At 35.2% G+C, this 23,837-nt stretch overlaps 1 protein-coding gene across 1 annotated transcript in view; it reads left to right on the top strand.

Moving 5' to 3' along the window:
* LOC106871723 (leucine-rich melanocyte differentiation-associated protein) overlaps positions 1–23,837 on the top strand; it is a 40,963-nt gene that overhangs the window by 5,584 nt on the left and 11,542 nt on the right. The window contains exons 2-3 of the mRNA XM_089347994.1: positions 18,745–18,845; positions 19,795–19,921. Coding sequence (XP_089204120.1) covers positions 18,745–18,845; positions 19,795–19,921 — 228 coding nt within the window. The remainder of the gene's footprint in view (positions 1–18,744; positions 18,846–19,794; positions 19,922–23,837) is intronic.

Below are 23,837 nucleotides of genomic sequence, written 5' to 3'. Positions count from 1 at the left end.
ATAACTATTTGAATCAACACATTTCTGCTTACAAAGAACTAGTCTATGTGTTCTGGCAGCATAGAATTCTGGAGTTCTGGACAATGTTCTCTCTCTCTCTCTCTCTCTCTCTCTCTCTCTCTCTCTCTCTCTCTCTCTCTACTGTGGGTGTGGGTGTGCACAGTAATTTGCAAAGTTTGTCTTTCTTTGGAAAAAATGTGTGTATCCATGCAAATAACCATCTATTTAAAAAATTCAATATCATCTTGAAGACCATGTTTGTGCCCTTTTTCTCCTCTTTATGCACAAGCTGTAAAATATGTGCACATGTTGTGTAGAATTCATTTTTCACATGTCACAATGCAATCAAGAAATAGATACTTTAAAGAAGTGAGAGTAGACTGCATGGCAGTGGTTTTGTTTTTTGGGGTTTTGTTTTTGGTCCATGCAGTTTCCATTTGTCAAGGTTGTTTTTTTTTTCTTTTTTTTTTTTTACCTTTCCAATGCAGTACAAGTGTCAGTAATCCATTGTTGCATTGTGTTCAGGTCTGATTGCAAGAAAGTTCTGTGACATATTGGATGTTCTTTTTATCTCAAGGTACAGCTTGGTGGCATCTGTATATTTCAGCACTGTAACATTCTTCAATTTGGCATCTCTGTCATTAATATATTTGCAACAAGAGGAATCCATGAACAGATCCCTATGTTACACCAGATGTCATCTCCAACAGTGAAATACTTCAACCAGTTAGTTATAAAGACCATCTTTCACACTCATTGCAGAGTTTTTGTCATTAGTCATTTATGGCACAGAATTGAATTCTTTAGCAAAGTCATCCACCAACCCGCATCAGTTATTCAGGTGATGTCTTCAAAAAACTTCAATGAGTGGGCCACAGCGGCTGGAGTTAGGGATAAATGCAAATTGTGAGGGTCAACTAAGACTGTGACAGATTCAGAAATTTCAAATTGTCTCTCTGACATAGGACTCCATCTGTTTGGCAATGCAGCTTGTAAGACTGACTGGATGGTAATTGGCAGGTGATGTGTAATCTCCTTTTTTGGACAGGGGAATGACACTGGCAATTTTCCACAGCTCTGGGATTACACAGAACTGGAAGAAGAATGAAAGCTAATAAGGAAAGTCATTAGAAGTGAAACTATTAACAAAATTCTGTAGACTAAAATCTGCACTTAGTAAGCAACAATAAATATTATTTTACATTTTGATTCACATATGTTAAATCGTTGTATATCTTCAATGTTAGAAACAAGCGGAATATTTTGCTTCTGACAAATACTGATATTACTTCATTAGAATTTCTTTTTTTCTTCTTCAAAAACATCAATCTCTGTAAAAATAATTTTTCAACAAATTTTTCAATTTGTATATTTCTCTTACAATAGCATTTATTTTTTTAATGTCAAACATTTAGTGTTGAAAATGTGGAATATTTCTTGTGGCCCTAGTTATCAATGAACTATATACTTATATTGCTTGCTGCTGTTTAGTGTTAAATACAATTAAAAGAAACATTATATTTGATACAGCAGTTGGGTTTGACCTGAAAGAAAACTGAAATTTTAATCTTTTATTCTACAATCCACTTTTGTTGTCTTATTAACATCTTGTCTCAGAATGAAAGAGTTGAGGGATTATGCTTAGGGCATCTGTTGGCCTTAATCTGGCCTTGATTTGTGTGTGTGTGTGTGTGTGTGTTTAACTACATATTTTTGTTGATATATAGATTAGTATATGTGTACATTAGAAGAATATTTTCATATATATATATTCACTTACACACATACACACACACGCTCACACACACTTATCATCATCATCATCATCATCCATTTTCCATGCTGGCATGGGTTGAACAGTTTAATGGCAGGAGCTGTACTAGACCCCATATTTCTTTTCTTTTACTTTACTAGTTTCAGTCAGAGGCCGAGGCCATGCTTGGGCACCACCTTTAGCGTGATTAGTTTTCTTTCTGGAATTGTTTCTAGTGAAATAGTGAATTGGATTGAGCTGCTCCCTTTTCTTTCCTGCTACAAAGTTCAGACTGGATAGGTTTAGGTGTCATCTATGTGAAATCATGATTTTAGTTACTTTTGAGATGTTGGGATGATCAGCATATATAAAAAATGTCTAATAGAGCTGTTACATACAGTTATAGGTCCAAGAGTGTTCCTACTCAGAATTGTTTGAATGTTTTTAAAGGGTACCAGTGTTTGAAAAATCTTTATCTATCTCCCTTAATAAGTTGTATAACCACTCTCTTTACTTTTAATCAAAAGGCTTTAAAAAGATTAAGTTGATCATATCTTTATTTTGACTGTTTGAGTAGCTTTTAGCTGTAGTACTGTCTGAGCTGTACGAGTCAGCCTGTATCTAGTTTACCAACTGGCAATTCATTCTCCTTAAAGAACATAATCATTTTCTCTTTGATAATTTTACACCATGACTTTGCTGATATTTCAAATTATCTTAGAAGCTTGCTGTGTCCAAGAATGCTTTAGAAGAGTATCTCAAGTGGTTTGATTGGCTTATCTTTCACCCAAGTTTTCATTCTAAGTCTCAACTTCAGCTGGCTGCTGAAAAGTCACACTCACCTTCTGAGCTCACAAGTGAATAATGTCCATAAAAACATAAAGTCACTCATGTAAAAGTTCAGCATGTTTTGACAGACATTGTACCCAATGAGGACTATTAGAAGACAGAGTAAGGTTGATGGGTATCCTGAAAGAGTGACTTTGATGGACCTCCTTAAGATAGCTTTGCAGTTACTTAAACAGTTTCCTACAGTTCCACTGATTTCAGTTTCTTGCAAATTCTGTTGTAATAGATTGTTCTTCAGTGTTCTTTAAATGTTAAGGACTAACATGTATTTCCTTATCCATGTCTGAGTGATTGTTCCATATCTGAGAAAGGATAGTGGGACCTGTTGTACTCTAGTATTGTCAGAAGCCAAATTGTCATCAAGAAATGAGTCCATTTTTCAGCAGTTATTTACTGATTACTGATTCCATTACTTTACTTGTGACTATTAAGTAAAAGATTAAAGAGTTAGATGGGTGCTGATGGAAGGGCAAAAACCCCTGAAATATGGCATATATGCCCATTACCTTTTTCATCTTTGATCTCAATGTTTGTTTACATCTCACGTCTCGAATACAAAATGTTGGGATCCTTGTGATTTGACGGGCCACACTTGTTTTCTTAAAGAAACACTTTCAAACTTGGGACACTGGTAGAATGTGTCATACAAAACAACTTTTTCTCTTAGCCTTCTTAACAAAAAAATGTACATCGCAAGTTATTTCATGTTATAGTTGTCGTATTTCTGTAATTTCAACCAATCACTGACGTCTATTCAGCTGAATACAGTCAGTGCTGGCCCGTCATAAAAATGTTATTCCCTGTGACATATTTCATCCGGTTTAATCGTAATTTATACGTATATATTGTTTATATAATAAATTACGCTGTGGGTATCTGTGTATGTATATTTTTCCCATAACCTCACTCATAACCCTAACCCTAACCCTAACCCCAACCCTAACCCTAACTCTAAAACCCAAACCCTAACCCTAAACTAGAGTTTGATTTGAAGAAGATTTGGCTGCTATTTCTAGGAAATGAAGCACTTGGTGGAGGTGCATTAATAATTCTGGTAGCTCCAATAACAAGTGCAGGCAATATTCAGGTATTTTGATGGCTTTTTCCCCTTTGTTTACGAACAGTCTAGTTAATCGGTAATGTCAGAACTAACGGGGATTAATACCATATACACCGTCACAGCAGTTACTGTATTCAACTGAATAGACGTCAGGGATTAGTTGAAATTATCGAAATAAGACAATTTTTAACGTGAAATAACTTTGAATACAAAATTTATTATCTGTTCTATACCACAAAATATACAAGTATACGAAGTTTGAAAGTGTTTCGGTACCAAAAACACTACATAAAAAAATGTTGCCCGTCAAATCACAAAGGTCCAAATGTTGTAACAAAAATCAGTACTAGCTATAATTTCTGTAGAATATCTGTAGAGATAACCTTAACAAGTGATCTCAAGTAAAGTTATGTGTTAGTCCTTTAGGGCTCTTCTTTAAAATCCACCTTATGTATAGATGTCACAGGAAATATAGGTTTGAACGTGCGCTGTAAGGCAGCACTTAAATAGGTGACATGAGAAACTAACCCATCCTTGCTATACTTCTTCAGGACTTTGGTTGCTGTATGACCAGAATTGGTGGGTTTTGTTGGCTTGTATTTATGATGTCTTTTAAGTTGAAAATTATACCTTATTATGTTGCCTGGTGTTGGTGGGGGATCCTTTTTACAATTACTTTTGTAGATTTTTCCTTTTGTTGCTAAGTATGCAGGATCAGGGATTGAGATGGGAGTGTCCTGTTCTAGAAGAAAGAGAGAGGGGAGAAGAGAGAGAGAGAGAGAGTTTACAATGCTCTACCAGTTTAGCTGCTAATATTGTTATTTATCAAATCTATCTTCATTCTGGTATTCTTTTCTTTTCATCAGATTCTCTTCCTGTTTGTGGCTGTATCTTGCTTGTGTGACCTTTCATTTATTCTCTCTTTCAGTTGATGGCAGAGGAGATAATTCTTTCAGATTCTCCTGTGCTTGTCATTTGAAAGGATAAACCCATAACATTTTATATAGTTGCTATATCCCAAATGCATACCTTTTTTAGGGTCCTTCACCAGTCATTTAATTTAAAGTGTCATTTCATCTCCCAAAAGTTTGCTCTTTTGTAGTATCAACCCTTTCTGTTCATAGCATTGTAGGACATACGAGTTCACCTGCACTAAGGTGCCCAGGTATACTTGAGTTGTGGTAAGTGCAGATAAGTCTGTCACTCAAAGTCAAAAATAGTCTTCCCTTTTTAGTTATTAAGAATCTGCTGTAGTGTTCAATGGCCAGCAGTATCTATTGTTTGCTTCCCATGTCAGTCCTGATGATAGACATTGATGTCTCCTAAAAGCATAACATATAATGCTCCAAACTCACTCCTATGAAAGATTGGTCAGATAAGAAGCTTGTGAAAGCAGACAGCAATAGTGTACCCTGTAAGTACCATGTCCTTTGGACCTCTACTAGCTTTTGAGTATGTGAACTTCTGATACCCTAACTGAATCTTAATATCATTATATAAAGTAATTTGGATCCAATATCATCGCATAAACTAGTTTGGATCCATGATACACTCGGCTCTATCAGTCAAATCTCTATTGCATTTACTGTTGAAGGTTTTACTGAAGACATAAGTTTCAATGTCTGCCCATTTTAGATCTTAGACTATAAACATTCTTGTACCTAAGTGGTTATTTAGTCACAAGTCAATCCTGATTGAAGGGTTCATTTATGGTCAGATGCATTCCAGCTAAAACTATCCCATTTTGTTATATATTTACGACTACATTTTTCCAATGTGTCCTAGCCTGTTTAAGACACTGTTGTATGTAACCTGAAAGTGTTGCTTCTACTTATAGCAGGGCAAGGAACTATGTAGTAACTTTCTTGTTGACTCATCATTTAATGATTTGAAATGAGTGAAGGAGAAAAATTGAGGTAAATTCTTCTCCCTTTTCTAGTTTAGTGAAAGAAACAAAACTTAATATCAGGCAAAGTGATTTTTACAAAAGATCAGATTCACTACTCATAACATGTTCCCATTCAAGTTTTACTGTTTTGATTTTTCAATTATGTCCCCCTATTGTTCTTGACAAGAATTATCACTAGCACTAGTATTTTTTTACTTTTCATTAGAGTTGTAATTTTAGTTGATTTAAGTGTATATTTCTTTGCTGCATTATGTAAGTCTCTATCTACACTTAAAAACTTTTTTGATAACTGAAGAACATTGATAAAACACTTCATATGTAGGATTTCCGCTTCCCTTTCATATCTGATTCTAATTTTCCTTGTAATAATTGTATTACAAGTTAACCAAAGAGATAACAGTTTGACAGATCTATTCATGTAGATCATTCAATACCAAATTTATCAATTTTTTTTATTTGTTGGGGTTGGGGGTTTGTTTAATTTCTTATCATATCTCTCCTTTTCACATTATTCTCGTATAGTAGATATACATTTTAAAATATTTGCTCTATGGACACATTGTATATTATGGCCAGAAAAAAGATGGAATGGTCATGAGTGGAATGTCTTTGATCATAATTCTGCTTAATTAGGACCAATTAGGGACTAACCAACAACATTTATAGTCACCATTTATTAATAAATGGGCCTCTTTGATATCACTTTTCCAGTTAGGAATAGCAGTCAAATCTCCTTCAAAATCTCAAATTTTTGTATTATCTAAAAAAAAAAAAAAAGGGGGGGGGGGTGGCATAATGTAGTTCTAGGTATAGTTTGTCTGAGTAAATGACAGGATAGCCATATCTTGAATACTTTTGAGAGGTGTGCTGGATTAGGGCTAAATAACAACTCAGTATTGCAGCAAGAGTGAGAAAAGGGTTGGAGAGAAGGGAAAACTAGCAGATGTTTGAAAGGCAGAAATGAGTAACAAAATGTCTCAAATTAGTGTTTATAACATTTAATATCATTTATATTAATATCTTTTTGGCAGGAAAATTTTGTGCACATCGATATATATGTATTTATATATATGTATTTATATATATGTTTGTATGTGTATGCATATGTATGCATGTGAGTGAAGGTGTTTATGCATAGTAGATGTAGGCATGGCTGTGTGGTATGAAGTTTGTTCCCCAATTGCATAGTCCCAGGTTCAGTCCCACCGTGTGATACCTTGAGCAAGTATCTTCTGCTATATTCCCAGTTTGACCAAAGCATTGAAAGTGGATTTGGAATCATTCAACCCATGCCAGCATTTCCTCTAGAGTGTCAAGTTTGTATTTTCTTTCTTGCTCTCAGTATTCCTACAGTCTATAGTTATTGACTTACAGTTGTTCAATCTAAATATCAGCTCATCATTTTCACTTGTCTCAGAAGGCCTGCAAGTTGTATGTGTGCAGTTCTTGTTCTCTTATTTAAACCATAAAAAAAGAAACATTGCAATCTGACACACTTTTGAATCTTTACACAAGTTGAACATGAATGAACCATGGATTAGGGTTGCATCAGTTGTTGTTTTCTACACAGAGCTGACATATTTTAAAAATTCACCTCTAAAAGATTAGTAAGTGTAAATCAGATTTAAGACTGTGTAAATGCTCTTAAGTTATTAGTCTATGGAAACAATTCAATTGTAATTAGAATGAATTACAAAATATCACATCAGCAGTATGTATCATTTGCTTATATCTTTTTTTTACTTCTTTCAGTATGGACTGCAACCATATTGGAGTAACAATGTTAAGACTTTGTTAAATATAGTGATTTCGGTAATTTTGTGTGATACTCTTTGTTTTATTAATCTCTTAAGGAGCAGTATTGATGTTGGGTACAAAGGGACATCACCAAAGTGCAAAAAAATACATAAACGCCTCAAAATATTTGTCAGATCACCGCTGATTCACTCATTGCTTTTTATACGCATATGCATACACACACACACACACACACATATATATATACATATATATATATATATATATATATATATATATATATATATATATATATATATATATATATACATCATCATCATCATTTAACATCCACCTTTCATACTGGCATGGGTGGGTTGGTTTGTCAGGAGTCAGCCAGGTAGAAACCTGTATCAGACTTCTGTGATTGTTTTGGCAGGATTTTTACAGCTGGATGTCCTTCCTAACACCAACCACTCAGCAGAGTGGACTTAGTGCTTTTTACATGGCACAAGCACAGGTGAGGTCAGTTTTGGCAAGGTGTTTTACAGCTGGATGCTCTTCCAAATGCCAACCACTTTACAGGCATCACCAAATACCTAGCAAGACAAAAAAATCTTTTGAGAGGGGAGGGAGCAAAGGAGGAGGTGATCTTGTGTCAGATGAAAGGTTGTAGTGAGACAGAGAGACAGAAGCACATGTCTTGCTGTAGAAGAGGTACAAGGTTACTTGGCTGGAGAGAGAGAGAGAGAGAGAGAATGAAGACAGAAACAGGTGTGCTGCTGCACATGGTTATCCAACCTGAGGGAAGTGTAGGAGAAGGAGAGAGAGACTGGGAGACAGCAGGATAGAGATGATGGCAAACTGCCAGGCATACTCACAAGGGATGGGAGATCAGAATATAAATGGGATGGTTGAGTAAAGGAAGAGAGAGATATTTATGGTGGCAAGTGCTAGTGCAGAGACTTGAGGTTTGAACATCATAATATAAGTGGTAGGATATTGCAAAAGAAATGTGATTAGAGAGTGTGGAGGAGGGGAAGTGAGTGGCGAGGGACTACTGGACAGCAATGATACAGAGAAACAGGGTTGTGGGGACAGGATTGGGGAGTGAAAGGTAGGCTTAGTGTATGAAGGAGGAAATGTGAGGAAGAGGAAAGATGCAGATTGGTGTGAAAAGTTTTCTTGTTACATGTGGGTGAAACACGCAGATCAGGGACTGGCAGATAGCAATGATACAGTAAGACAGGGCATGTGGGTGGAACACGCAGGTCGGGGGGGGGGCTAGCAAAGAGCAATGATACAGTGTGACAGGGCCAAGAGGACAGAATTGGGGAGTGGAAGGTAAGTATAGTGCATGAAGTGGAAATGCGAGGAAGAGAAGAGATATAGAGACGTAGTTTGGTTTGTTGTGGTAGGGTATGCGAGAAATTTTCTTGTTATTTGTGGGTGGGACATACAGCACTTCTAGAACTCAGTTTTACTGACATAAGTGGGTCTTCTCAAGAACCTCATATTGCCAGACATCTCTGTCCATTGTCATTTCCTCCATGAGGCCCAACATCCTGAGGCCGGTCCTTACTTCATCCCATGTCTTCCTGGGTCTCCCTCGTCCACAAGTACCATTCAATTTCAGTAATTGGCACTTCTTTATGCAGCTGTCCTCATTCATACACATCACATGCCCAAACCAACATAGTCTTCTCTCTTGAATGCTACATTTGATTCCTCTTATGCCCAACTTTTCTCTCAATACATTTACACTTTGTTGTACATATGCACTGATGTTTCCATTATTTTGTCCAACTCCTGTATCTACAAATGAAAATACGTAAAAATAGGATCAGTGAAGAAGAGTGACAAAAATTTAATATTCAATGCTTGAAATAACCTTGAACTCTGCTAAACTGAATATTCAGTAGAAAAGATTAATTTTGATGTTACACAAAACATAGTAGTTATAATGGATATATTACAATATAGTTGTTTAAGTGGTACCACTCTGAGTTGTCTCACATCATGCCTAAGGGACATTTTTACTATAGAATGTGGTCTATCTGGATATTTACTCCACATAATAATAATCAAACAAAATTTGTGCCAAATATTTCATTAATGATCATATCCTTTGCTGTGATGAAAAAAAAATTGTTACTCTTTTACTCTTTTACTTCTTTCAGTCATTTGACTGCGGCCATGCTGGAGCACTGCCTTTAGTCGAGCAAATCGACCCCAGGACTTATTCTTTGTAAGTCTAGTACTTATTCTATCGGTCTCTTTTGCCGAACCGCTAAGTTACGGGGACGTAAACATACCACCATTGATTGTCAAGCGATGTTGGGGGGACAAACACAGACACACAAACACACACACACACACACACACACACACACACACACACACACACATACATAAATACAACAGGCTTCTTTCCGTTTCCGTCTACCAAATCCACTCACAAGGCTTTGGTCGGCCCGAGGCTATAGCAGAAGACACTTGCCCAAGGTGCCATGCAGTGGGAATGAACCCGGAACCATGTGGTAGGTAAGCAAGCTACTTACCACACAGCCACTCCTGCATTAGGGGATTAATAAAATATACTTTGTATCACATCATCATCATCATCATCCTTTAACATCCATTTTCCATGCGGGTATGAGCTGGACAGTTTGGCCAGAGCTAGCAAGTAGGAGAGCTGCACCAGATTCCAGTCTGATTTGGCTTGGTTTCTACAGCTGAATGCCCTTCCTGTCACCAACTACTTTACAGTGCATACAGGGTGCTTTTAACATGGCACTAGCATGAGCAATTTTTATGTGATGCCCCCCCCCCCCCCCCCCCGAGTGCTTTTTATGTGGCATTGGCACAGGGCTCTTGCAGGTCAATCCTCTTCATCAGGAGTAGCATTAACATTTCTGCTGTGGAAGACAGGTCTTATTTACCTTTAAATTCTTTAATAATATACCACAAATAAATCATTTGCATTTTGTTTTTCACCACTTTCCAGCGAATATGATGAAGGTTTGATTGAAATATCTGACTGCAAATAACTCGCTTTTTAAGAATGTATTTTGGCATCCAGCCATGGTGCATGTATGCTCCTGCCACTTGATCCACACAATTTTCTTGATGATTCGCTATAAGATAGTGGTAACCACTGGCATTTTGTTTCTCATATGCTTACCATTCAGTTGAATGAATCACTGAATCAGTTTTGCATACCAGCATAGTGATGGTGGAGTGTGAAAGTGTTTCTGTCATACTCATAAAAATACTTCAATAGAGCATTGTTTGAAATCAAAAGCCTAAGACCCATCAGTTCTAGGTCCATCATTCCTCTTGTTTTGTACAAATGTGTCATTAACTTTAGACAGAGGAACCTGATCAATGTTTTCTATTCTTGCTGAAGGATATTTTTATTAACCAGAAAATCTTGCTGTATTTTTTTATTCCTTTGAATAGAGTAAACATCTGTACCAATTGTTTTACCTCATTCATACATGATCAGAAGCAAGGATTCCACACACTTCTCAGCACATATTATACAAGTCAGTTACTTGTATAATATGTATAATAATATATCAGATATTAATATACTTTCCCATTACAATCATTTGCATATTGATGGGTATTTCAATGACAATAAAAAGCACCAGTTCTAAAATTTCATACAAATTCTGATTGTAGTGTAATTTTTGTTGATGCCTATATAGTGGAAGAATGCATTTCTCTTCTCAACAGAACATGAAGTTTGGTTTCCTTTATGAGTATAGTGAAATAAAGAACTATATTCACCCCATATCTCATTTTAGAAGGACATTATTTTTAGTTCTTGTTGATCACTCTTTATATGATCAAGTTTGGTGAGAGCGTTTACTAATCCACTTTAGTAACTGTCAACTGAAGTTGATAGACTGTGCAATTACAGTACCATAGACTACAGACACTGCACTAGACCACATTATATAATAGCATTGTTGTTTATACATTACATGTGTATGGGGAGCAATTTTTCATTTAACTATCTATTATTAAAAACACACTTGTGCTTAACTTTCATCCTTTTTATAAAAGATTTTCATATTGTTATATGAATTTTTAAATTTTGTTTGGAATATTAATGTTCCTAAGTCCATTAACATTTTTAGATCCTTACAATCTTATCTTCTGCATGACATTGGTGTTTAAACCTGAGTCAGCTCTAATTAAGCAGACTAATGACCAAACATTGTCTAGCTATGACCATCATGTCTTTTCTCAGAGTACCTTGTACATTGCTATCCAGTTTGTCCCTTTTTTTTTTAAAGATGGTAGGGTGAAATTTGAGACTGAATGGCAACTATTTCTAACAAATTGAGTAACCACATTGACTAATTTGGATAAAGTTATTGTTGATCAAGCAAACCTATCGTAGCAATCTTTTTAGACAGCTAGGACTACAGTAGCTAGTGAATCCTTCTTTTAAGATAGTAGGTGGTAGTTTTAAAGAGATTTGGCTGCTATTCTAACAGTTCAAGTGAGCATGCAAAAGCTCCAATACTGGCTTGTCTGGATGGTGTATCTGACAGTGTCATTCATTATCAATGGGTTTGAACTTTTGACTTTTGACTCAAGCTTTCTTTCACCAGCCATGGACTAATCTCAGTTAGTTAGGAGGATGTATTATACTGTTCAATTTTGCTTTGTTTTGTACAATTACTATTGCTTTTATGATTAAGCTTCTATTTTTTGTGTATTCATTATTAGTATTTATTTTTTGTTTGCGTGAAAAATTCTATATACAGTGGTTGTGTTATCAACTGTTTCAATAATTGGTTTAGTCTTATGCTATGTGATTATAATGTGTTGTATAATTATATTTTATCTGACATCTGTTACTATGCTAGCATATATCAGACGAAATGTTGTGGTCAATGTATGGTGAGCCAATGAAATGAATATCTTACTTGTATTCCCAATTCAACTGCTGAAGTCATGAAGTTTACAACTTTCATTTAGACACAAATTTGTAGATAACAAGGATAAGCTGAACAAAATGTTCACAAAGTTGAATAAGTTAGTGTCCATGAGGAGCAGAGTAAAATCTATGTTTCAGACAGGATCCTTCATTTATTTAATAGATTTCATCTGAAATGTCTGTCTTATCCCATTCTTCACAACAAACAAATCTGACTTTGTTAACGTTTTATACTTACTATATAAAGCTATTTCAAGTTAAAACCAGTTCCGTCACAAGCTGATGGAAACCTGCCAGAGATACCATGTGATATAGTGCTACCTGCTCATGGCTGAGTGATTGGTCATTAAACTGGTCCCTTACTCAGTTTGCCCAGTGGATAGGGTGTGTGGGTGTTGAGTAGGATTGCTCAAATTGCTGGGATTACTATCAGACCTAGAGGAAAAGTTTCTGGTGTGGAAGCAAAGATTAGAATCGTAAGGCCTTAAAGTCAACCTAGCTAAAACCAAAGTCTTAATAAGTAGGAAGGCAGACAAACCACAGATCCCTTCAGGTAGATGGCCCTGCTTGATCTGTAGAAAAGGTGTAGGTAGAAACTCTATAAGATGTACCCAGTATAAGCTATGGACACATAAGAAGTGCAAAAATATCAAAGGAAGGCTAACTGGGAAGATAGTTTTTGTATGTGGCAAATGCTCAGGTACTATAAACACTGAAAGTGTGCAGAGAACAGCTTCTGTCACATTCCAGGGAGAAAAACTAGAAATAGTTGATAGCTTCTGTTACCTAGGGGACCAAGTCAGTTGCGGGGTTGGATGCTCTGAAAGTGTAGCTGCTAGAATAAGAATAGCCTGGGCAAAGTTCAAAGAGCTCCTACCACTGCTGATGACAAAGGTCCTCTTGCTCAGAGTAAAAGGTAGACTGTATGACGCATGTGTATGAACAGCCTTGTTACATGGAAGTGACACATGGGCTGTGACTGCGGAGGACATGCGTAAGCTTGCAAGGGATGAAGCCAGTATGCTCCGCTGGATGTGTAATGTCAGTGTGCATACACAACAGAGTGTAAGTGCCCTGAGAGAAAAGTTAGATTTAAGAAGCATCAGATGTAGTGTGCAAGAGAGACGACTGCACTGGTATGGTCATGTGTTGTGAATGGATGAGGACAGCTGTGTGAAAAAGTGTCACACCCTAACAGTTGAGGGAACCTGTGGAAGAGCTAGACCCAGGAAGACCTAGGATGAGGTGGTGAAGCATGACCTTTGAATATTGGGCCTTACCAAGGTAATGACTAGTGACCGAGACCTTTGGAGATGTGCTGTGCTTGAGAATGCCTGACAAGCCAAGTGAGACCATAACCCGTGGCATTGGGAAGGGCAAGTGGTTGGCATTGGGAAGGGCATCCAGCTGTAGAAACTTTGCCAGATTAGATTGGAGCCTGGTGCAACCTTCTGGCTCGCCAGTCCTCAGTCAAACTGTCCAATCCATGCCAGCATGGAAAGCGGATGTTAAACGATGATGATGATGATGATGATGATGATGGTGAATTCAAAGGAAGATAAACTCTTTGAATACCAATACCACCCATATCCTGGAGAAGAGGTGGGCACTACCAGAATTATCAAACCCAATTAAGCACTTGACTGAAAGTTATACCAATATTTAATTCTATGCCAGATTGGTTGAAAGTCCAAGACTGAAAAGGGCAGAAAAGACTGGTTGAGAAATTCAGGTGCCTCACTGACAGAAATGCTGCAGAATCGAATAGACTATATAATGGCACAAACATTCCCTTAGATTCTACTTGTTTAATTTCATAATCTGAAACATGTTTAGCAGCTTGTTAGTTAGTAGTTTGTTATCATCAGCATTTCTTTGTTAAGGGTGTTTCCAAGTTTTCTAAAACCTGGAAGCCAGTTTGGAGAAAGAATTGTGAGTTTAGTCCACACAGTGTTTGATTTTCAAAGCTCCTGAATCTTTGGCACAACTGTTTTTAAACAATAGTGAGCATGGTCTGTCTGTCTGCTGAGAGATTCCAGTGCCATAGTCTGTCGTGTTCCACTTTGAAACCTTCTCTATATATGACATGACCATCTGTAGGTAATATCTGTTCCAACTCAGAGTTGGAACAGATACTACAAGGCATCTCAGCCAACACTCTAAAATTTCAATGAGCCATTCTCCTGAACTGCTACTTTATTTATTGATCCCCAAAAGAATCAAAAGCAGAATGTACCTCAGTGAAATTTAAACCTAGAGTGCAGAACAGAAACAAATATGCTCTAGTAACTCTATCAGTTCACCACCATATATTGTATAAGTGTTAGCAAAATATCACAAATATAATCTAAGATTTACAAAAGTAGTCAGCAAACATTGAATATCATAGATGCATTTGTCTTTGTTACATATCTACATAAATTTATGTCAAATGGCTGACTAAATCAAATATGATTGCACCTGCTTTACTATTAAATATGAAAAGTTTGTTTTGTAAATATCCTGGAAGCAAAATGGTGGATTGATTAGTGTTCTAACAATACTTTCGTTAAAAAAAAAATTAATAAATAAATATTATGAAACATATCAATAAATGAATGCTTTCTATGTTAATCTATTTACTATTCTTCTCAACACCTGTATGTCAGTGTCCCATATGCCAGTTATCCATGTATCGATGTCACATATGCCAGTGAACTACAATAAGTCAATTTATGATTATTATCTTGTATCAGCTTATATCTCAGACAGGCACAACATGCTCAAATTGGAATTTAAAAAAATTTTAAAGTGCATGGTCAGGAATTTATATCTGGTGAGCTTTGAGCTTGAAACTAATGTCTAAGAGCTCTCTCTCTCTCTCTCTCTCTCTCTCTCTCTCTCTCTCTCCTCTCCTCTCTCTCTCTCCTCTCTCTCTCTCTCTTTCTCTCTCTCTCTCTCTCTCTCTCTCTCTCTCTCTCTCTCTCTCTCTCTCTCTCTCTCTCTCATGGGTCAGATAGAATTGCTCTAGGACTCATGCTTGGCTTCAATTTTGTATTTTACTTTCTTCCCTGTCTATCACTGTTATGTTGGGAAATATTGGTAGAATTGGTAAAATTTTTGTAGCATTGAGTTTATCATTATGTTGGATCTGAAAAATGTTTGGCGATGGGAAGAGGAGGATCTTCTACAAAGCTCTTTGGTTGGAGATGTATACTTACATTGAAGACTCAATTGGCATACAATTATGGTGTTTTGCGAAATTTGTGAACAATAAGAGTGACCTAGAAAGACATTTGCTAAGTATCCAGCTAGGGAATAACAAAAATGCATGGTTCTAAACTGGAAAAGAAAATAGAAAAAGTTGAGATGATTTTAGGAAATTGCTTCAAGAGAAGAAAAAAACCTTTACCAATGGAAAATATTGCTGGGCATTTAATTTCTGATTTCAACAGCAAAAATGATATAATTAATATAATAAAAAAATTCTCCCCCACCAAAAATAACCAAAGAGCTATTGATATGGCATCAAATATTACTGAACAGCATATCAAAGACATTAATTCTCCTCCAAGATATTCAGTTGCTTGTGATGAGTCATGTGATGTAAATAATGTTGGACAGATTGCATTTTATGTAGATTTATTTATTCTAAAGGTTCTCTGGAAGAACTGATTGAATTAACAAAAAAATGAGAGACAAGCGAGTGGCAAATATATTTGTTAGGCTGATTTCAATTGTTTGAAAGAGAAAGAAAATAAGCACTAAAAATTTAGTTTCAGTAGCAATAGAAGGGTTACCAAGCATGAAAAGGATAAAGAAGGGATTTGTGATTCTACTGATGACTTAATCAAAAATTGCTTTCTTTTCATTGTGTAATTCATCAAAACAGCACTCTGTACCCAAACTTTACTTCCCAAATGTAAGCAAGTTATGAATCTTGAATCAAAGTTGTAAATGAGATAATAGCAAAGAGGTCTAAGTTACTGTGCATTACTAAAAGCGATTAACTGTATTTATTCAGATTTATTGCTACATAATAACATCTAAGAATTTTCTAACGGTTACGTTCTGAAAGGATTTGCAGCTTACATAGACTACCTTTGGTAATTCTTCCAAACTTTTTGTGGTAATGCTAGTAGCTATCCTGAATTGGAAGATCCTGATTGGCTAGTAAAGTTACATTTCATGGTAGATTTGCTTAGCAAACATTTTCAAGGAAAAAGAAACACATCTCTTCAGTAATCGGAAGAACTTTGTAACATTTAAGCACAAATTGACAGAGCTTGTGAAAGTCCTTGAAAATAATATAAACTAGCTGATTTTTACCTCACTTATAAATTTCAGTGGAAGAAAAAAATTACATCAGTGCAAGTTATTTGTAACTAGCCATCAAAAACATAAAAAATAAATTTGATAAAAGGTTTACAGCTTTTCCAAAAGAAAAAAGTAGTTGTAGTGATCCTTCTAGTACCCATTGACACAGAAATATCAGAAATAAATCTATCAGTATTTTCAAAGATTAGTCAGTCTGATTTTGAGATCAAAATAGTTGGTATTATCTGATAAGGAATTGTGAGCATCAAAATTTTTTAAATATAAACTCAAATAAATCTACTGTTAGAAGGACAAACTTGCAGAAAATCATAACTTGATTGAAATTCAAACAATTCCAGAGTTTGGAATTCAATTCTGAATAATTATAAAAGCATAAAAAATTGATTTTCAGATCAACCTATTTCTGTGAATAAATCTTTTTGTAAATGAATTTAATCAAATCAATGTACCACACAAAATTGTCTGTAAAAAAATATAAGTTACTGGTGACTCAAACATTGAAACGATTTCAGATAAGATTCAAAACCAAAAATTACATTGAAAAATATAAAAAGTAATCTAAATTTATATTTCCTTGAAAATAATATTGTTTGTAATAAATAATATGACCTTACTATTCTTAGTTTATTTTCTTTTTCTTTTTTTTTCTACTTTTAATAGCTAAAAACTAAACTTTTCTATTTGGGTTGGAAAGGTTCCCATACATAACTTAAACAAGGCTAAATCAAAAAACTACACTCAATGTTAGTGATTTTGTTTTAATTAATAATACAACTAGGTCAATTATAATGCTCCATTGTAATCTTGTATCAGACAGAATTATAACAACAATTATAGCAACAACAATAATTGTTTGTTGTTATTTTTATTATTTTTATGTTTATAGTATTCTATTAATATATAACTGCATTTATGTACACTATGATTTGAAATTTCATTGTAGTGTTTAAGGAATTATTGTAGGTTGTTACATCATTGTAAATAACTTTACAGATATTTATTAGACCTAGTTGTGGGACGTTAACAACAGGCCTTCAGTTGAATTTGTTAATATCTCTGTGGTAAATAAGAAGGAACGGAAGATTTAGTGTTAGTAGTTGTTGCCATTGTTATTGTTTTGCCTCAGATCACACTTAGACTTCTGATTAAAGTGGTTCCTGTTTTAACTATCCTGTCTTCTACTCACACACAGGGTATTTAGATTGGCATTATCCAATTTTAAAAATTAGATATGATTTTTGAAACATTGACTTTTGATTCAGTTGCTTTTTTTATCAGGTTGAGCAACTAAAGTCTCCTTCATTGTCTTATTATAAAGACAGATATAAGCATCCTTACAGTGGTAAAAGGTAGAATCTCCATGTTGCAGTATTGAAACTCACTTACTGTATAGAAACTCCCTTACTGTTGCAATGATGGGTAGAAGCATCTTATTGTGGTAATGTTGAGTAAAGACTCCCTTACAATGGTAATGATAGGTAGAAGCTCTTCTATTGTGGTAATGGTAGGTAATAGGTGGTAGAGGCTCTATTGCTGTGGTAATAGTGAGTAGAACTTCTTTATGGTGGTAGCGATGGATAAAGGCTCCCCTTTTTTGTGATAATGATGAACAGAGTCTTTCCCACTATGCTTAAGGTGGATAGAGACTCTCCCACTGTGGTAATAGTGAGGCAGAGATGTCCCCACTGTGATAATGGTGGTTAGAAAGTTCCCCACTGTGGTAGTGTTACATAGAGATTCCTTTACCGTGATAATAGTGGGCAAAAATTTCAAACAAGAAAAGAAACACTATGAGTTTTTTTGTTTTTTTTTAATTAGCATCTAGATTTTCTTATTTAATTCAGTTAAATATTATATATTATTACAGTTTTCAACTGTAGAACTCAAAGTAGATAAAGCTATAAATAATAGCAAAAGTCAAAGGCTGCTTATGAGACTGATCTTTTTTCTACTCAAAAGAGTTTCCAACCCAATGTTTACATACTATTCTTTATAACTTTCTCTTTTGAGTTCTTCAGTTAGAAACAAATTATTTTACCTAAATTCTTACGACATAAATAATATATTGTGATCTCTGATCTTTCGCTTATGACTTATTGTTGCAGCAATTTTTTGTTAATTGAATTGTTTCTATTTTTATTATCTTTTCGCTCCATCTACAGTTGACATATGCCTGCAATGATGTTCATGTTATCCCAGGAAAATTAATTGAAAGTTTCTGTACGAAAACCACACGTCTGGATCTTAGTTATAATCTACTGTAGTAAGTTGTACTATCTTAGTTTCTCTTCCATTTCTCTGAAACAGATTATGCACATTCATTTGCATACACGTACACATTATAGCTGTCTGTCTGTTTGTGTGCATGTCTCTCTATCTTTCTCTCTCTCTCTCTACCTTAACTGGTAAGATTTTTAACATAAAGTCATATTAGGTATCATAAAATTCAATTTAAAACAAGAAAGAGAAAAAGGCTCAATGATGGAATCTCCAAACCATACTTGCCAGGTGACTGTGTTACCAATTTCAACACTACAGAATGTCTGTCAATCATTCTATCTCAAATTATACCAAAGTGTTGCTATTAGTGATCTCACTAGTGCTGGTGTCATGAGAAAAAAAAACACCCAACACAGTAACACCAACCACTTTACAGATGTAAAGTAGCTGATGTTAGGAAGAGTATCCAGCTATAGAAACCGTGCCAAAGCAGACATAGGAGCACAGTGTTTGACAAAGTCTTATGGATCCTCTAGACTCATAAGATCTTGTCAAACTGTCCAAGCCATGCCAGTATAGAAGATGGATGTTAAAAGATGATGGTAATTAGTCTGGTAGACTTAACTGAAGGAACAATTCCAAAAAAGATCAGATTCCTCCTCTCTTTTTGACAAAGTTATGTATATAGTACTAGATTACAAATTTTTACATATAGGTTTGTAATGCTGGTTATCTTGTGCACGTGCATGCACACATATCAACATGTATGAGATAACACCATAATATCACATACTTGAATGATATCATGGTATAAAGCTTTATTTATAAGTCAGTTTGTCATTTATCTCTCTCTCTCTCTCTCTCTGTCTCTCCCCATTCTTTCTTTTAAATTTCATATTTTCATAACTATCTACATTGTCCTACTTTCACCACCATCATTCCTTATGTTTTATGTCCTATCTTCACCACTAACATTCTATTTTATATTTCAGTACATTAAAAGGTTTAGAAAATTTTACAGACTTGGAAGAATTAGTGTTAGATAACAACTGGATTGATGATGACACAGAGTTCCCAGCTTTAAATTCACTGCATACTTTAACTTTAAATAAAAATAATGTATCCTTTTTTTTTTTTAAATTGATTCCTGCTTTTACAATTTTGTAATTTCATTTTTTTCACTTAGTCTATCATGTTTCCTATATCATTTATTTAGGACTTGTATTTTAGCCTCAAACCAAATTGTTGCTTTAAATATATTAACACTAACTTAACTGTTTTTTATGTGGGTGGCATAACTGAGATATTTATTTTGTAAACAATTCTACTTTTTTGCATCAATGAATATCCAGCCTTATACATTCATTCACTTTGTTATTCTTTTAATGGTGAAGTCTTTCTTCATTTATAAACTCAATATGTGTCCACCATTATCTCCCATGCTTACCAGTAAGATGAAAATCATATTAACCATTGGCTAATATTCTTTTTTTCCTATCTACACATTCATTTCTAATTAGCTTTTTAATACTCCAAACATTAAATATGTTAACATTAACTTAACTATTGAAACTATTTAAAAGATTAGCAATTTTTGTCCTGTCACTATCACCTAACTGTACATTTAGCTGCTTATGTCTACCATTAACAAGTAAAGGTTATTTAACTTTATATTGATATTATGTGAAGGTGAAACTCAACTGACTGGTGATATGTATCATTGTCAAATGATACATTTCACTGTCATATATAGCTTGTAGTGCTGGGATTAACTACTCCTTTGTTAATAGAAACTTGATGGCAATATAACAGCACACTATCTAGTGATAAGCTTATCAACAGGGGCCCTTAATTCAACTCAATGAACAAACCTCTACACTGTTACTCAAACTGCTGGAAGTGACCAACAAATGTCCCACTATCTTTAAAAAAAAATACTTTGGATAATGTCTATAGAAAAGAAGATGGTCATGACTAGGACACAACTTCTCACTTTTGTGGAAAGCAGGAAATATAACTGATCAAATTCATCGTGTTTATTCCCAATGTGGTCACTCAGTCTGCTAGAAATAGCTGAATCTTTCTCAAATTTGTGGCCTATCTGAGGCTGTTATGAATTTCCTGAACAATAATAATGGAAATGACACTGACCAGGATTCTGAAACAGGAGATGTCTTGAGAAAGTAAAGGGTGTTTCAAATGATCTCAGTTTTCTGAACATTAACCATTAGGCTCATCTGTGAGCTGTTGCAGCCGTTGGAATGGTGGTCTATGGAACTAGGGTGTATGAGTAATTAGAGCACAATCGTTAGTATGCTGTGGCTCAAGGACCTGCTTGAATTTGATAGTTTGGTGGTGTAGGTTCCTATCCTACTAATAAGTCACTTATATGTCATCATATAAGTGGCTAATGAAGTTTTTAAATTATACAAGAGCCAGCAGACAGCCTTACTTGAGCCCCACAAATAAAATGAATTCTGAGAAGAAAACATAAGATTAAGAAAATATGGCATAAAAATGCTCAACAAAGACAATAGGCTGATAGTAAGGGAGTATAACTTTGGGCTGGCCAATATTCTATCAAGAATCACCACACTGGCTCTGAGTTTAGGTTTAAAAGTTGAAAAAATCTCTTGATATCTGCACAAAATTCAGTCTGTGACTACCAAAAGCTATGTAAAATGATATTTTAAAGCAATAAAGGAACAATTGATTATATTGTCTTAGCAAAACAAAAATTAGTTTTTGCTAAGATTGCAACAAAGTTTGTAGATATGTAAGTAAATTGGAAACTGAACTAGAAACATAAAATTAAGCAGTTGAAACAGGTAGTTCAAACATATAACACAAACAATGTCCGATAATGACATGTTGGCAATGATAATGAACATGTTTGTAGACACTGTTGGAATGGTAATTACAAAATGTCCTACTATTATTGTTAAGGACCATAAATAATAAAAAGTGTCTGCTATTAAGTTTTGATTTTATAACTCTGAAAGAGTTATTTACTCTTATTATTTTACTTGTTTCAGTCATTTGACTGTGGCCATGCTAGAGTACCGCCTTTAGTCGAGCAAATCGACCCCAGGACTTATTCTTTGTAAGCCTAGTACTTATTCTATCGGTCTCTTTTGCCGAACCGCTAAGTTACGGGGACGTAAACACACCAGCATCGGTTGTCAAGTGATGTTGGGGGGACAAACACACACTCACAAACACACACACATATATATATACATATACATATATACGACGGTCTTCTTTCAGTTTCCGTCTACCAAATCCACTCACAAGGCTTTGGTTGGCCCGAGGCTATAGTAAAAGGCACTTGCCCAAAGTGCCACGCAGTGGGACTGAACCCGGAACCATGTGGTAGGTAAGCAAGCTACTTATCACACAGCCACTCTTGCGCCTAGAAACTATCTAATAAGAACTTAGAAATAGAGATGTCTAGAATATGAAAACTGGAAGCTTACACAATTCTAGATTAAGACTTTTATATATGTGTGTGTGTATAAATAAATGATATTACAATGACCCAAACAATTCCAGATAATAAGATACAGCAGATGTTGCTGACTTTGTGGTATAGCTTCATATTGGCTCTAACTGAGCATACCAATAATGAAAGATATTCCAGTCATGATCATGCTAACTTAGTGTTTATTGAAAACTACATTATCCAATGTATCCTTCTATTTTTTAAGTTTTGTGAGATTTTGAATGATATATTTAAGCAGGCTGAACAACCACAAAGATGCTCTGGTAATGGTTCATAATAAAAGAGAAATACCTACTAACAGAACTTAAATAGCATATCTGTCTCTTGGCCAGTGATTGCATAACTAATTATACTACAGAATGCTTGCATCAAAACAACTATTATGAATAGTAATAATCCTTTCTACTATAGGCACAAAGCCTGAAATTTGGGGGAGGAGGATAGTTGACTACATCAACCTCCAGTGTGTAACTGGTACTTAGTTTATCGACCCCAAGAGGATGAAAGGCAAAGTTGACCTCGGCAGAATTTTAACTCAGAACGTAGTGTCAGTCGAAATACTGCTAAGCATTTCGCCTGTTGTGCTAACGATTTTGCCAGCTCACCACCTTATTATGAATAGTAACAATAATAATATATATTAAGAAACTAATACAAAATAGTTTCAAATTTTAACACAAGTCCAGCAATTTGAAGAAAGGGGTAAGTCAATTACATTGACCCCCAATGTTTGACTGGTATTTAATTTATCAACCCTGAAAGGCAAAGTCAACCTCAGCAGAATTTGAATGTAAAGACCAATGAAATACTGCTAAACATTTTGTCCAGTGTGCTAATGATTCTACCAGCTCACTCCTTTAAGAAACAAATATGATATTAATGATATTAATATCATTAATATAATGATATTAATAGTAATATGTGAATTATCCTGTACACACACAGAGTGTATATTAGTGTGTCTAGTGATACAGCAAATATATATCATTTGAAGCATTCCTTGAGAGCGTCATTATTTTGAATTGACTAATCTTTAAATAATTTTCATTCAAAGGTATCACATCCTCTCAAAATCATTCTAAAATCTAGTAGTTACATATTAGACTTGTTAAGGACTTGTTAATAAGATTGAAATTTGTCCAAATTTGCCACCATAACTAGTAAAGGTAAGAATCACTCACAACTGTCATCATCATCATCATCATCATTTAACGTCCGCTTTCCATGCTAGCATGGGTTGGACGATTTGACTGAGGACTGGTGAAACCGGATGGCAACACCAGGCTCCAATCTAAATTTGGCAGAGTTTCTACAGCTGGATGCCCTTCCTAACGCCAACCACTCAGAGAGTGTAGTAGGTGCTTTTACGTGTCACCTGCACGAAGGCCAGTCAGGCGATACTGGCAACGGCCACGCTCGAAATGGTGTCTTTTATGTGCCATCCGCACAAGCCAGTCCAGGGGCACTGGCAATGATCTCGCTCGAAAATCCTACGGAGGCCAATACTTCCAATTAATTTCTAATAAATTT

The sequence above is a fragment of the Octopus bimaculoides genome, chromosome 2, assembly GCF_046866305.1.
Source record: "Octopus bimaculoides isolate indiv1 chromosome 2, ASM4686630v1, whole genome shotgun sequence".
NCBI lineage: Eukaryota > Metazoa > Mollusca > Cephalopoda > Octopoda > Octopodidae > Octopus > Octopus bimaculoides.
Note: the sequence above shows the minus strand (reverse complement) of the source record. Positions and strands in the feature narration are given on the sequence as shown.